This window comes from Lindgomyces ingoldianus (genome assembly GCF_010093535.1).
Source record: "Lindgomyces ingoldianus strain ATCC 200398 unplaced genomic scaffold BDR25scaffold_1, whole genome shotgun sequence".
Classification (NCBI taxonomy): Eukaryota; Fungi; Ascomycota; class Dothideomycetes; order Pleosporales; family Lindgomycetaceae; genus Lindgomyces; species Lindgomyces ingoldianus.
The window spans coordinates 1,130,974-1,144,905 of record NW_022985162.1 but is presented as its reverse complement, the minus strand read 5'-3'; the positions used below and the strand labels follow the sequence as shown (position 1 = coordinate 1,144,905).

Sequence of the window (13,932 nt, the reverse complement as noted above, 5' to 3'; positions counted from 1 at the left end):
TATTTATTTTAAAAGTTTAAAACGCTTGCTGTGCCTTAGTCTTCTTCTAACTAGTAATAAAATAAGCTTATAAAAGCTTTATTATATCCTCTGCACTTTTAAACTAAAACTAGTCTAATTTAGCTAGGTATCCTAGCTCTAGATAATCCTTTGCAATACTAGCTGTGTGTCTCTATATTAATGCTATGTGTGCACGCTTGCTCTAATAGTAATCTAAATTAATGTTAAGTTTATCTATAATAAAAGCTTACTATTATTTAAACATAAGTTCTTTGCTATCTATAAAAATCTTAATCTTAGGCGTGCGTTTAGTAAGGTAAATTTACTAGGTCTAAGAGGTGCCTAAAAGGTCTCTTACACTTAGAGTAGCAAGAGTAGTATAAGGCATTATTAAAAGTAATTTAGTAGTTAGTAAAAGTTAACTAGTAGTTTTTAGCTAAATTAGTTACTTAAGCTATGCTTATAATTAAGTAATCTAATTATTAATAAATATACTACTAGAGGTTAACTCTAAATTAAGTAGAAGTATAGCTTTAAGTGCTATAAAAGCAGGTTTAGCTATTAACATAAATTATTAATTAACTTTAAGAGGCTTGCCTTAGCTAAAGCGTATTTTAATTCTAGAATTAAAGAGTAGTTAGTTAGACATTAGTAGTTACTTTTAATTCTAATAAGTTATTAGTAGTTTTTAGGTTTCTACCTTAGCGCACTTTTTACAACTTTTCTAAAGGTAATTATAATTATATAGGGATAGTGTAAGGACGGGGCTCCGCACCGCTCCGCCAATACAACCAAAAGATACGAATAATCAACCAACGTTGATTTTCGGGTGCAGAATAGTATATATACCTGTCGCACGTAAGCGCCATCTCGGCCTTACAGATAGGAAGTTTTAAACCTAAAAGCTTTAGTTAACTAAAGGTTAATAAGATCTAGTCTATAAACTAAATAGTTTAATATAACAGTGTATAAGTATTATAACTTAAACTAAATTAAACACGTCTTAGGCTTAGATATAGTTAAACAAATAATTAGTGTAATATTATAATAAGGCTGTTACTAGTAAAAGCAAGTTTTCTAATATAATGTAACAGTGTAGGCAAGACAATAGGTCTAAATGCGGAGGGAATCTACTTAGAGGCATATAGGAGTGCGTGGGGACTCTAAACCTAGGAATGCTATTAACACCTATAGGCCTTGTATAAAAGGATATTAGAAAACTACTAAGCTAGCTACAGGGCAAGGTGCGACTAAATACATAAGGGAATAGAGGTAACAGCAGGGGGCTGGACAGAGTCAGGGCCAGGTCAAGTCAGGGCTGATACGGGGGCCTTCCGGAGGTTCCAGGCGACCTGACGATTCATGAGAATCGAGTCAGGGTCGGAGCCGATACAGGGACCCTTTGGATAGGTTCCGGGCGACCCGAGATGGAACGAGAATCGTTACACTTAGTGTATAAAGAATTAGCTATATTAGCTATAGCTACTAGCTAAAGAGAAAATCCTTACACATATAGCTTAAGTATGTGCTTAATAATTACTTACTTTTTATTATTACCTAGCTTTTCTAAGTTAGCTATAAAATTAGCTTATAAAAGTTATTTAGTGTGTTAGTTATTTATTATTTTTTAAAAAACTTTATACATAGCTATAGCATATTATTTTAAAAGTGTTACGTTTTATTTAAAAGCTTAGAGTATAAGCTATATCTAATATTTTTTTAGTATGTCTAAGTAGTGTTATTAGAAATGCATTAGTGTAAAAAAAGTAGTTTAGTAGGGTCTTAGTAAAAGTAAACAACTTAGGTGTGTAAGCAACTTGCCTATAGAGTACGTTACATGTAAATTATTGCTAGAAATAAATTTTATAGCATTTAATTAGTATTAATGTTATAATAAAAAAATTATACAATTTATAATTTATGTAAGGCTCTAGAGCTTTAAAAGTAAAAGGCGCAGATTGCTAAAATCGTGCATTAGGGTACGCGAGGCCATGCATTACGCGCTAAAACATGGTAGGGGTTACTAGATGACTCGGCGATTAGGCTGCGCCATCATGCGGCACAAGACTATACCTTGAATAGGCCTTTGCTCTGAAGAGACTACAAAGTGTTCTGCTTAGATCTAGATCAGAAAAAGCAAAACTTAAAGGAGAGGTGTGCAGAAAAGGGGTTAGTGAGGAGCTCCGCAGCGAGTTGGCGGATGCCTTGTCTCTTGACTCAATGCAAAGCGCGCCCTTCCAAGGAAGGTTGGATCACTAAGGACGGTACACTGGGAAAAACACAGAGGCGGTTTCTTTGCTGACAAAATATCGTCATTGGCTGAAACGGGTCAGACTTACAACAACGTGTACTGGACCTGCATAGCGGATATGCCTCTAGCACCATGATCTTTGTGTGATATGGCTCATGTATAGTATGCCAAGTTTTGTGGTCTCTAAAATACCATCTTTCAATTTTATATAGAGATAAAGCAACGTGGCGTTGGTTTATTAAATACGCTCTCTTCTAGCGTTAACAAAACGTCCACCGCAGATCATGCAACGACCCTTTTGTAATTTTCAGACAATAGAAGTCTGAAGGCTTTTTTACTTGCTATGAAGTATATGGATTGTATTGCACTATGAAAGATAGCCTGTGTGCAGGCTCAAAGTCGTACAGAAATCAAAGTACCTCCTGCTTCTTCCGGCACAAAGGGTTTCCGTAACGCCAGGGGGGAGATTAGTATTCGTTCTGTGCTACGATTATTGCTTCCTACCCAACGTCGGCTTGGAGTCCCTCAAGCCGCGCTCACAGCCTTCTTTTCCTCCAGAGCCTTCCGATCAGCGTGCTGGAGAGCAACAGTCCTCTTGGTATACTTCCTCGAGTCGACAGATGGAATGAAGAGCGCAGCAATAACACCGCAAAGACCAAAAGCCAAGGCAACTTGGTAAGACAAATGTGCGCCCGTCAAGTAAGCCTGCTTGTTTCCGAGCGCTGCTGCTGCCTGAATCGCCGGGGTAATACCGGGGACGGCCTTGTATGCTGCTGCGCTGTTAACTCGAGCAGCGGCAATGAGTTTAGTGAGTGTTGCAGTGGGTAGGTTGTATTTTGAAACGTTTGCGCGAACTCTACCGGGAAGTACGTTGGCATATTTGTTGTTTGTGACATTGCTGAAGATAGCGGTTGCGACTGCGCCAGCAAGTAGGCGAGATGTTCCAGCTAGACCGGCAGCGGTACCACTGAGAATCCGATTAGCTTTGTTTTTAGGATATCGCACTCCGGTCGGTACTTACATATCTTCTTGGTACACAATACCGAAGCCGACAAGTACCATGCCGTTAAGTAAATTGATGGAAGTGCAAAGGGAGATGAAGAAAGTCAGGATAATTGACCTCACGGGGTTGTCTAATGTTGCAGCAGACATCGCACCAACGCATGCAGTCTGGAGGGCAACAGCGCCGAATACCTGCCAGCGTTGGTGACCAATCTTCTTGCTAAACGCAACAACGATGCCACCAATGACAGAGCCCAGGGGCAAGACTTCAGCATAGAGACCTTTCGAGATCTCATCACTAGCGTAGAGAAGTTGCGAAAGGCGGGTCCAAAGTGTGGCATTGGAATAATACTGCATCCCTCCGATAGCCATGACGAGCATTGGAACGGTAAAACTTATAGTTATTAGTACCATTTGCCATCTGAGTAAAAGGTATGATCTTACTGTCGCATAGCCCTGAACAGGCGAGGTGGGAAGAGGGGCTCCTTCATGTTTCCATAGGCCTCGTAGAATCCTAGGGCTACTAAGGTCATGAAACCAATGATAATTGGGCAGAGAGCTGTGGCGCTAATCCATGGATATAAACTGCCACCCCAGCTGACGCCAACAATAAATAGAGTGCATCCCGCAATGAAAAGGAATAGGCCGATCCAGTCGAACTCCTTAAGCAACTGTCTCTTGGTCTTGCCATGCCCTACCTGCTTCTCAGCGAAGGTTGGCGGGTGGTAGAAGAAGAAGAGGAATATTAGATTCACTGCTTGGAATGCGATCATCATGTAGTAAGCATTGCGCCAGGTGTGTGTGTTCCTAATGATGACCCAAGATATCAGAGGCATAATCTGGGCGACCACAGAGGATGCATCGAAGAGGCCAATCGTGACGTGTCGGTACCTGCTGGGAACAATTTCCTACTATCCATTAGTCTTGTGCATATCTGCGGCGAAGAGAACCTTACCTGAACAGCACCGAATGACATTTCAAGGAAGCCAGAGCCCGCACCGAAAATGGCCCCACCGGCAATCATTTGATTGATATTTTGCCCAGTGGCGGAAACAATGCTTCCAATGATGAGGAGGGTCGAGCCAGTAAGGAAGAAATATCGTCGACCAAAGATATCGGACAGACGTCCACCGATAGTCACAAACATGGCTCCACCGAGATTCCAGGAGATGGTAATCCAGGTATATCGAGGGTCGGGGCCGAGGTCTGCATTGATAAAACTCAAGATTGCTGGGGGAATTAGGAGAGTGAACAGGTATGCATTGTAGCACATGCCCATAGACTTTTCTCTCATTAGTGCCTGTGGTCGGGAGGTTTTTAGGTTGCCAAACTCACAACTGCAGCCATGATCGAACGCCATGTCATGCCAACCTCCTCGCCTGTAGTCTGCAGATGTTGCACGATCTGTTCATTGGCGCTCATCTGGTCAAGCTGAACACTGCTGCCCGAGCTATTTGCATTCTCAATCGTATCCACATGCATGATATCGGCCTTGTTGTTGTCAGCCATGATGTCGATGGAGGCAAAATCACGACAAAATAACGGGAGAAGCGGGAAGGACGAAGAATGAGACAAGGGAGACAAAGCTCAAGGCAGGGGACCTTGGGGCTCTATAAGTATTCCTTGCTTTGCGCCGTGTCCTCGGTCGTGGGTTGGAAACGATCCCCGGAACTGCTTCCCAAAAACCTGGGGTCTCCACAAAAAAAACACCATGCCATCGAAGAAACGAGGGGTCCGCGTATGCTCGGAAAACGAATGTAGGGCTACTCGCGTAGTACAGATTTCCGCCACATTCCCGCATTAGGACTGGGCCGTTGTGGAGGTTGGTGGAGGTTAGGTTCTGTGGAGGATGGTGGCTTGGCAACTTGATTCAGTGCGGAAAACTTCAACCGTCTGTGCGTGCAGCCTCATCTCTTGAAATGGGGTTATCGTTGTCCTCATAGATATTTCGAATTCCAAGTTGATGAAAGAGGCGCCCTTGTAAGGCTTGGAAAGGGGGCGGCATTTGGCACCATGAAAAAGGCGGACATCGTGGTTGAAGATGTTGACATAGAACAGTTCGTCAGAATTGGGACAGCGATGTGCGCAGCTGCAACGTGCCATCCCGCTACCGTGGTTGTGGGATTTGTAGCAAGGGGTGATCACCGTTAGATGATGATGCGTTTTTAGGATCAGACCTGATGGATAATTGAAGCTGGTGATGGAGATATCGCAGCCTCAAGGCGGAAGTTGCACTTCCAGACTTCCTTGACGCTAAGACATATCTCCAACTTCCAACCTCTCACAAAAACCCCCACGACCTTATGAAGGTTACTTACAAACGCTTATACGCTTGCATATGTCTTCCAAACGCCACTAGTATCTCTTGTTCTATTCGCTTCACCCCTCCTTAGCGTGAAATCAAAGTCATACTGGGCAACATATCAGGTAGTGGAAGTCTAGCGACGGATTGAAAACTGCCTTTGAATAACGATAGGTCAAAATTGTGAGATTCCTCGGGCGTAAGGAAAGGTTTCATCGTAAGTTGGCAACCTAGCGCTTGAACTGGTGAAATGTTTATGACTAAAAATGTGTACAACAAGGGGAAGGGCTACTATTGATGATCTATGGTTGGTTTCACGCATTTAGATAAAGTTATGCTGATAAAAGTTGAGAAATGGATAAGATAGACAGCAAGGATGGTCTGCTTGTTGCCACATCATTACCCCATGACAATCTCCACGACTAGTGTCCCCGTAGCCTAAAGCACAATCCTAAGAACTTAGATCGAATTCTGATAGCCGGTACTATCCTAGAACGAATTAGAGAAGAACCATTGCCACATGGTAAAGTCTCACTTTCGCCGCCCGAGGCTATGGTATCCGGATAGCCAATTACAGTGCTCACCCACAACATTAATCTGACTCTTCCAAGTTCCGACAATCCCCGGAACTCACACACCACTTGGACACTCATCTCCCCTCCTTCCCTAATCCCTCTTCTCATTCTCCATCGCTGCAAGCTCAACATCTGTCCTCCTCCAGAAATGACTCAAATCACCCACAGGCAGACTAAGTGTCCACCTCATCTCCGCCGCCATCATGACAAAAATCATATACCACCCCAGCACAGCAACAATGAATAACAACGCCCCACCCGCCTTCTGCAGCCTCTGAGCCTCTTTATAGTGACCCGTACTGACCTTGAAATATGCACCCGCCAGCACCCAAGCACCGAGCGTCACAAAGCCAAAGATGCCCGCGAACACGGCATTGATGCGGATGGTAAAGAGCCAGAAGGTGCCGAGAGCGAAGCCCCAGACAAGGAGGTACAGGGCTATGACGGCGTTCATTTCCTTTGAGACGAGGCCTTCAGCGGTGGAGCCGGTGGCAGAGTATGCTGTTGCGAGGCCCAGGGTTGGGAGTTGGAGGAGGCCAAAGGAGAGCCAAAAGACGCAGAATAGGCCGCATACCATCATTGGGAAGAATTGCGCTTGGATCCAGAGGAAGATTGTGGAAAGGAGGAGGAGGACTGGGCCGGTGAAGAAAAAGATACCACTATGAAATTGTGAGTATAAGAGGATGTTTGGGAATACCAGAAGTTGTTGGCTTACGCTACTGCAGGTAACCCACTGGCTCCTCCCCAACCCATTAACACCATACTAAACGTGAAGGTTGAAATAACGAAACTAATGACCTATTCAGATTTTTCTATAAATTATCGCAACTCGAGAGTCCGACATACCCAAGAAATCCAAGAGGCGTAGCATTGGCAAATTGATTCGCATGCTCCGTTGCTTGCGGGATTTTGGGATTCAAATACAACTACAGGTCATTAGTAAGTTCCGTTAAGAGGTCGGAAAGACATTGATAGCATGCTTGAAGGAGGTTTGTATGAACTGAAGGAAAGCTGCAATGAAGACTGACCTTCTCAAACAGCTCCGGAGAAATCGAGATATTGGTAGCAGCATGCGTAAGCGGAACCTCTTTCTCAATCCGATCCGATGCAGTATGCATCCCATTCACGGTCTCGGCTTGGCCCTCTGTTGTAGTTGTCGTCGCCATTACTCTTCGTTAACCCTAGTTTCTTTTATCGGGAAGCACAAGAGGCAAGGTACCAAGATCAATTTAATGGCTTTCACGTATTGAGTTCGAGACTTCTCTCACAGAGACCAAGACACCTTTCAACGAAGTTGGATGAGGGCCGCACATTCTTATAAGGCCCCACCTGCATACTCCGCAAGGTTTCGCCGTGAGCTGGGCTCTTGACCCCGCCGTGATTTTCGAGCTACCCTGGGCTCATATTGTCTCAATCAGACACACACAACGCATCCCGCTCCCTCGTGTAAGACCGATGACACGGTACTTGAACTTCGGGTGAGCTATGGTTCGTCAATCAAGCTAGCAGCGACCGGGGACCGCTGGAGTGGCGTGGATAGATTGACTCGTACAACCCTAGACCGCACAGCAAAATTGGCCGCGACCCGGTCACGGGCGAAAATCAAGGGTCGCCGAGATGCCGTAGGTAAGCAGAGAAGGGTTTGAGTGGTATGGCGTTGAAGTCTTCCCCGCACCAACTTGTGTCATTCGACACCGGCAAAATGTGGGACGAATGCGATTGGTCAGCTTTGCAGGGTAACCCATCTTGGCATTCCTATTGGGATATCGCTCCTCACTCGACAATGTGCGACATCGATGGCCAGTATTTGGCTGTCATGCGTCGGGAGTTGACAAGAAAGTTACGATGTTATTGGATAAAACGAGAGAGGACATCATATACAAATATTCAGGGCAGCGATGGAAAGAAATTCGAGAACAATTATTGACCCCGGAAACAAATTAAAAAAGAAGAAAAAAGGAAAACATAGAGTCGAAAACAGATATCTTGAGCACCCCGAATTGAGAACACCCAAATCCCTGAGGCCTTTTCTAGTTGACTTGGGGCTCCCCATGAAGACGTTAGGAACTTGCTCAGACACCGGAAAACTCACCCCCCACAACAGGCGGCCACCTTTTCTTCAAACCCGAATCATCCTGAGGATAAACCGGCTTATTTCGCTGATAATTGTTCCAGTTCGTGCAGGTATTATACCACTCTGAATTCACCGCCGGTAGCGAAATTTCCGACTTTCTCTCCAAGAACTGAACGCTCAAGCCCATGGAGACATGAAAAGCGATATGGCAATGCATGAGCCAGGCTCCCGGATCTTCATAGGATTAGTGTATGTCAGGGGATATATTAAATGGATTAACTTACTATCAGTTGGGTAGGCGAGAACTAGCCAACCACCACCCGGGAGGAAAGCAACATCGCGACGTGGTGGGTTCGTGAATGTGAGTTGGCCGAGGTTGGAAGAGGAGAATTGGCCCGAACCAGTGCCCAGGATAAAGAAATCATGGCCGTGAAGATGGATTGGGTGGGCAATTGGAGGAGCGGTGGCGGCTTGTTGGACAATCCAGTACGTCCACTATGAAAATTTAGCGATGGTCAAACGCGTGAGGTGGTGGGTTCAGGCAATCATACCTGGGAAGATGACGGAACTTCGACGAGATTGTATGAAGTAGGATAGCTTGTGTTGTGCTCAGCGATATACTTGATGGTAGGCTTCCCTGGGTCCACGATCATAGAGGTGCCATTGATAGTCCACAAGACTACATTCTGGCCGTTAGTCACTACCGGCCCAAAAGCGACAGGGAGGGTCTGAGCTTGGCTAGCAAATTGGGCACTCGGAACATTTAAAGCAATCTTAGGAGTCGAGGCAGGATTGTTACAGCCTGTGGGAGGGTTGATTGGTGGACTAGTGGTCGGGTCGGCGACCGTGGCTCCTTGATAGGTGAAGATAGCGCGTCCAGCTCCATTGTTGGCGCTCTGGCAGTTGGGTTCAACATCGGAACGGAACCAATAATTACCAGACGTTTTATTAGCAGTGATAAGGACATCGTAGCGTTGGCCTGGAAGATATTAGAACTATCCTAGCATTCCCCAAAAAGTAGGATATGATGCGCACCAATGCCGATCTGAATCCAGTTTGTAGTATATGGCACAACCGGGACAAAATCATTAGCAATTACGGTGAAGGTATGATTATCAAGCGCAACTCGCATGCTAGCATCGACTGCAGTATTAATAAGTCGGAGGCGGTGAGTTTTCCCAGGCGTCAAGGTGACCTTGCTGTAAGCTCCACCTCCTTGGGCGTTCTTGTTCGTGCCGTTGATTAGAATGTTGTCACCAGTTGGTGGTGGTCCACCAAGGCCAAAGTTGAATGCACGCGCTCCCGCCTGGAATGAAGTGATGTAGTACCTAAAACCGATTAGTCTACATACATAAGTTGGTGGTGCGTGGAGGAGCGCTTGCCAGTCAGAAAGCGTATAAGTGCCGAGGTCAATGTCATAGTTAGCGGTAGCAGGTCCATTAATGATAATAGTTCCGATAACGCCATCGCCATACTGGCCGGAAAAGTGAGAGTGATACCAGGATGTGCCATATTCGGTAGCGCGAAACTGGTATGTCTTGGCGTCTCCAGGAGCAAGGGCGCCTGATGCATTATTAGTATGCATTGACGAGACACACGTTGAGGCCTTCTCTAAACATACATTCAGTAACACCGTTGGCACCATCCTGGATGTTTGAATTCAACTGACGAAGTCCATGCCAATGGATCGAAGTACCGTTGTGCTGCATCTTGTTGCGGATTGTGATCCTCAAAGTGTCACCTGCCATTGCAGTTAGAAAAGGTGATCGCAGCGATTATGGTGTACGAACCCCAGTTAGCAATAATGACTGGACCGGGCAGCTTGTTGTTGATGAGCAGACAGACTCTTGCGCCGTGCCCATCAGGATTGCAGGTAGTGTTAGTGATGCTCAGATCATACTATATCAAATCAGTGCCTGAGGATTCCCGCCCAGGTACAACAACCTACACTGACAATCCTCCCGGTGTTAGGCCAGGATTGGTACATGTTCGTGTTGATATTAAAACCGGATGACCAGCAGTTCCGACTGGTTGGTCCGTTGGCGCATGCCAGGGCCTGGCGCTCTTCAAGGCGAGGGACGAGCTCACTTCGCTTTTCCACGGCTGGAGCAATGCGCTTCTCCATGCGAGCCCCATATTCACCCCAGAGATATTGGACCTCTCCCGCGACGGGTGTCGCAGAAAGACCCAAGAGGGATACCGCAAGGGCAAGGAAGGACTTCATTCTTGAGCGGAGGAAAAAGGTGCTCGTGCAAAACACGAATGAGATGATAAGAACGTAGTAGAAAAAGAGAAGGAATAGGAAGAGGCAAGCTACCCTTAAGGGTTGCTCGATTGTTGCTCTGGATACCAAAGGAAAGGAACGAGGGGGCTTTATATTCCTCGTGGGCTCTCTGAAAATCCACAATTGATAGCTGCTACGGTACGTCCGTAATGGGAAACATTTCTGCTGGTGAACATAGAGTGCTAGTAAACGCCCTCCTGCAGTGTCTTCCCATCTTGCCGCTGAAGTTTCCTCGTTTTCTCCATGTCGCCTCCGAACACGAGCTCATAAACCACCTGAGCACAAGGGTAGCCATTAGATGCGGATATTTGAGGGTCGTGAGAGTGGTTTGAGGTGTTGGAGGGTGATGATTGCCACTTAGAAGGCTTGCATTAGTGACATGCTTCGCGCTATTGGATGTAGTTGCCCACGAGGTAGGAACAAGGATGACCGTGTCATGAACACGGCGAGGGAGGGCACAGTTCATTCTATGGTGGAATGGTCCAAGCCGGAAGCAACTCTATCATTCTGTAAATAGTTAGCTGAAGAAACGCTTCTCGCGTTTACAACTGGGAACTGCAAAAGATGCTGAGCGCCAAGTTCATGGTTGCCACCTCAGACATGGATTCCTAAAAATAAGCCTTCAAGTAGGGGTATCACCATTAGATTCCGCATGAAAACGGCATTTCTGGACTGCGCAAGGCTAAGCTGATGCCGTGACCTAAGGTTACCCACCGTCGGAGATATCAAAGTTTCTCCGACCGACGACTAGGCCTTGTCGTTTTACAGTAGTAGGACTAGGCAGAAGCCCCTTAGGCAAGACTTCAACTTCACGCCAGGCTTTCGGGACGGACGGATATGAAATTCACGCCACAAGCAAGGGAAGGCGGTTACTTCAGCTGTGCCCTGCAGGTTCAACTCACAGGTGGCCAGCATGCCCGAAGTCCTGGTGTAATGCGGTAAGAATTGGAACCTGGTAGACAGCCGGCTGTGGAACTTTCTACATCGGTCCTAGACAGGCGTGCGAACCTAGCGTCGGAACAAAAGCACTACGATGATAGTCGGTAGCGACGGTGAGAGCAATATCGACGACCTGGTAGACGGAGGAGATAGGTAGGAGATACCAATGACAGGAACCCCTAGCTGATCGTTTCTATAATGGCGGCTACAGCCTTGACAGAGGGGAAAGTTCTCTGAAAATCCATCTGGGTCCCTAGATTCTAACCAAATCCCGGCTGCCCTTGTAGTACAAATGGCAACGCTCTAAAGGAACGAGAGTAAGCGCGTTACCGTCCCGCTCTAGTGCCGACCCCGCAGATCCCCTGCTCTATTTAGGCAGTTTTCTGGTATTGCTTACTGAATGTGCGAGTTCTAGCACCTCTAACCGCGATGACTCTTCCCAACTTCTAGTTTTGAAGCTTTGCAGCAGGGCGGATGCGAGAAAAAGGATGTACAATTCGTGGGATGTACTCATGTACTCAGGCGGAAATCTCCGTGGGCTTGCAGGCGTGTCGATACGCCTCATTATGATCTGAGTTATGATTGCTTTGGCTGAGAGTGCTGAGAAATCGATTGCCGCTAGCGAAAGGTCGTACTCAGGGACCTAAGGGGAGTTAGCCACGTGGCCCCGGATATTGGAATTCCCTCACTTTGGGTACCTGGAATGTGGTAAGCTCCAGGTTGAATGGGGACGTGGGTTAAGGAAAGGGTCATGAGATGATATGATGTGTTGTATAGGGGTGGTTAAGGGTTGCACAACAGGTGACTGGGGTGATGGTTCGCAGAGGCCCCTCTTAAAATACCAATAACAGAGCTCGGTCCAGTCTATCGAAGTTGGGGAGTGGCCTCGAAAGCGGTAAGTTGACTCGGCTCGATGGGTTCCGTGAATGGCCATAAATGCCCAGATCTCGTATCTGCCGTTAGGTACCTGTCAGGCAGTATTAGGTTGTGAAGGGGCGAAGGCATCCCGTCTCATGCGCACATGGCGGGGAAGAAAAGGCGAAAGATGACGGGAGTGTCAACGAGATATGGATGGTTAGGGTCCGGCATGAGGGCTTCGGAATGTCCATGAACAAGAATGTGCTAGCGTGCTTCGTCATCGGATCGACTTAAATCGAATACGGTCCGGGCGATCCCGCCCCGGGCACCAATGCTCCCCCTAACCACGCGCCTGGGACGCCTCTTTTCAAGCTCCAGGATCCGAATCCCTGCTGACACCACGAGGGACTTGTGCATTGTGGCTCAGGAAGGCGGGGCTGTGGTGGACCAACTGTGACCTTGCGCAGAAGGTTGTGGGGCTAGAAAACGCGAAGCGACCTAAGCTTTCTGATGAGAGAGTTTGAATAGCAACAGTGTCTTCTAAGAGAGCTATTACTTTGGATATCACAACAGATCGGCGTGTTTGTGCCCTGCATTTGGGGATCTACTCTTCTTTTCAGTAGAGGGGAGCTTCACTCACTTGACCCCACTTACCAGCTCGGAATTCCGAAGGAAAAATAACTTGACCCCCTGCTCCTCGTAAACCTGCATGCCTCTCAACACGAAACGGGGTGTCATCCTCGTCAATTTCTTATCTCACGCCTGACTCCCAAACAATAGTTTTCCTCCAGTCTCCTGGGCTGGCTGCCGATGCGCCTCGCTATGTTAAGGGTTATGTTGTAGTAGGTTTTTGAATGAGATGAGCGGGCAAATGATTAGAGAGACGTTATCTCCGACGCTGGCTGTCGGGTAGCCGCCATGCTACTTCTTTTAATAAGCCTGTGCAGGAGTCGCGCGCGGCACCGGGACGAGCCTAGCAAGGAGTAATAGATAAGCATGTTTCTCTTGAGGTCATCAAACGAAGGATTCGTGGAGAGATGGGGTGCAGCACTAAAGCGCCACGGAGGTTCATGATCGTCGCATCTGCTCACACTTTGGCCTATCGATTCCAAGCAGATGACTTGAGGGTCGAAATCCCGTCACATCGGTCAAGGGATGCCGAAGCAAATGTGCCTCTAATCTTGGTCAGTCTGCGAACGATCTTTCGCGAAAGGACGCATTAGTCTTACATAAATGCAACAAACTGCTGAGGTCAAAGACGGGAACAAGATAGGCGTCCAACTAGATACGCAGGAACATTCCTCCAGCTCACAATGGAAATATTAGAGAACCGCCCAGTTCCGACCCGATTTCGGCCCGGAAGTCGCACCTCCTAACATCTATTGCAGTGGACGTGAAGACCCCGGAAGGTATGTATGCAGGAGATGAATGTGTAAGAGCTGATTCTCGCAGCGGGCTGTCCTTCACTGGCCTCCACGATACTCGAGGTGGACAGATTCTGTGTTGACTACAGGGCATTAAAGTCCTTCGTGATGGAACAGGGGTCATCAAGATTGTGGCGTTGTAGCCGCCATCAACGCCACAGGGCCTTTGGCTTAGGTGCGCCAAAGTTTGGTGGGAGTTGATGGTTCAAAGGCCCGACATTCC

At 47.0% G+C, this 13,932-nt stretch overlaps 3 protein-coding genes across 3 annotated transcripts; all 3 read right to left on the bottom strand.

Annotated features, from left to right (window-relative positions):
* Positions 1–2,776: 2,776 nt before the first annotated feature.
* BDR25DRAFT_275108 (MFS general substrate transporter) lies at positions 2,777–4,762 on the bottom strand (the record flags this gene model as incomplete). Its single annotated transcript, XM_033687471.1, has 5 exons — positions 2,777–3,218; positions 3,273–3,647; positions 3,698–4,161; positions 4,209–4,535; positions 4,589–4,762. 5 exons carry the CDS (start codon positions 4,760–4,762, stop codon positions 2,777–2,779), a joined length of 1,782 nt encoding a protein of 593 aa, XP_033554576.1.
* Positions 4,763–6,034: 1,272 nt separating this feature from the next.
* On the bottom strand, positions 6,035–7,406 carry BDR25DRAFT_299547 (plasma membrane ammonium transporter). Its single transcript, XM_033689180.1, has 4 exons — positions 7,159–7,406; positions 6,977–7,056; positions 6,846–6,920; positions 6,035–6,789 (listed from the first exon to the last, which is right to left on the bottom strand). Exons 1-4 carry the CDS (start codon positions 7,294–7,296, stop codon positions 6,222–6,224), a joined length of 861 nt encoding a protein of 286 aa, XP_033554575.1. The 5' UTR covers positions 7,297–7,406; the 3' UTR covers positions 6,035–6,221.
* Positions 7,407–7,981: 575 nt separating this feature from the next.
* BDR25DRAFT_299546 (laccase precursor) lies at positions 7,982–10,646 on the bottom strand. The gene is made up of 8 exons (XM_033689179.1): positions 10,153–10,646; positions 9,995–10,103; positions 9,826–9,945; positions 9,587–9,767; positions 9,240–9,532; positions 8,756–9,183; positions 8,489–8,699; positions 7,982–8,438 (listed from the first exon to the last, which is right to left on the bottom strand). Exons 1-8 carry the CDS (start codon positions 10,426–10,428, stop codon positions 8,203–8,205), a joined length of 1,854 nt encoding a protein of 617 aa, XP_033554574.1. The 5' UTR covers positions 10,429–10,646; the 3' UTR covers positions 7,982–8,202.
* Between the last annotated feature and the right edge of the window lie 3,286 nt (positions 10,647–13,932).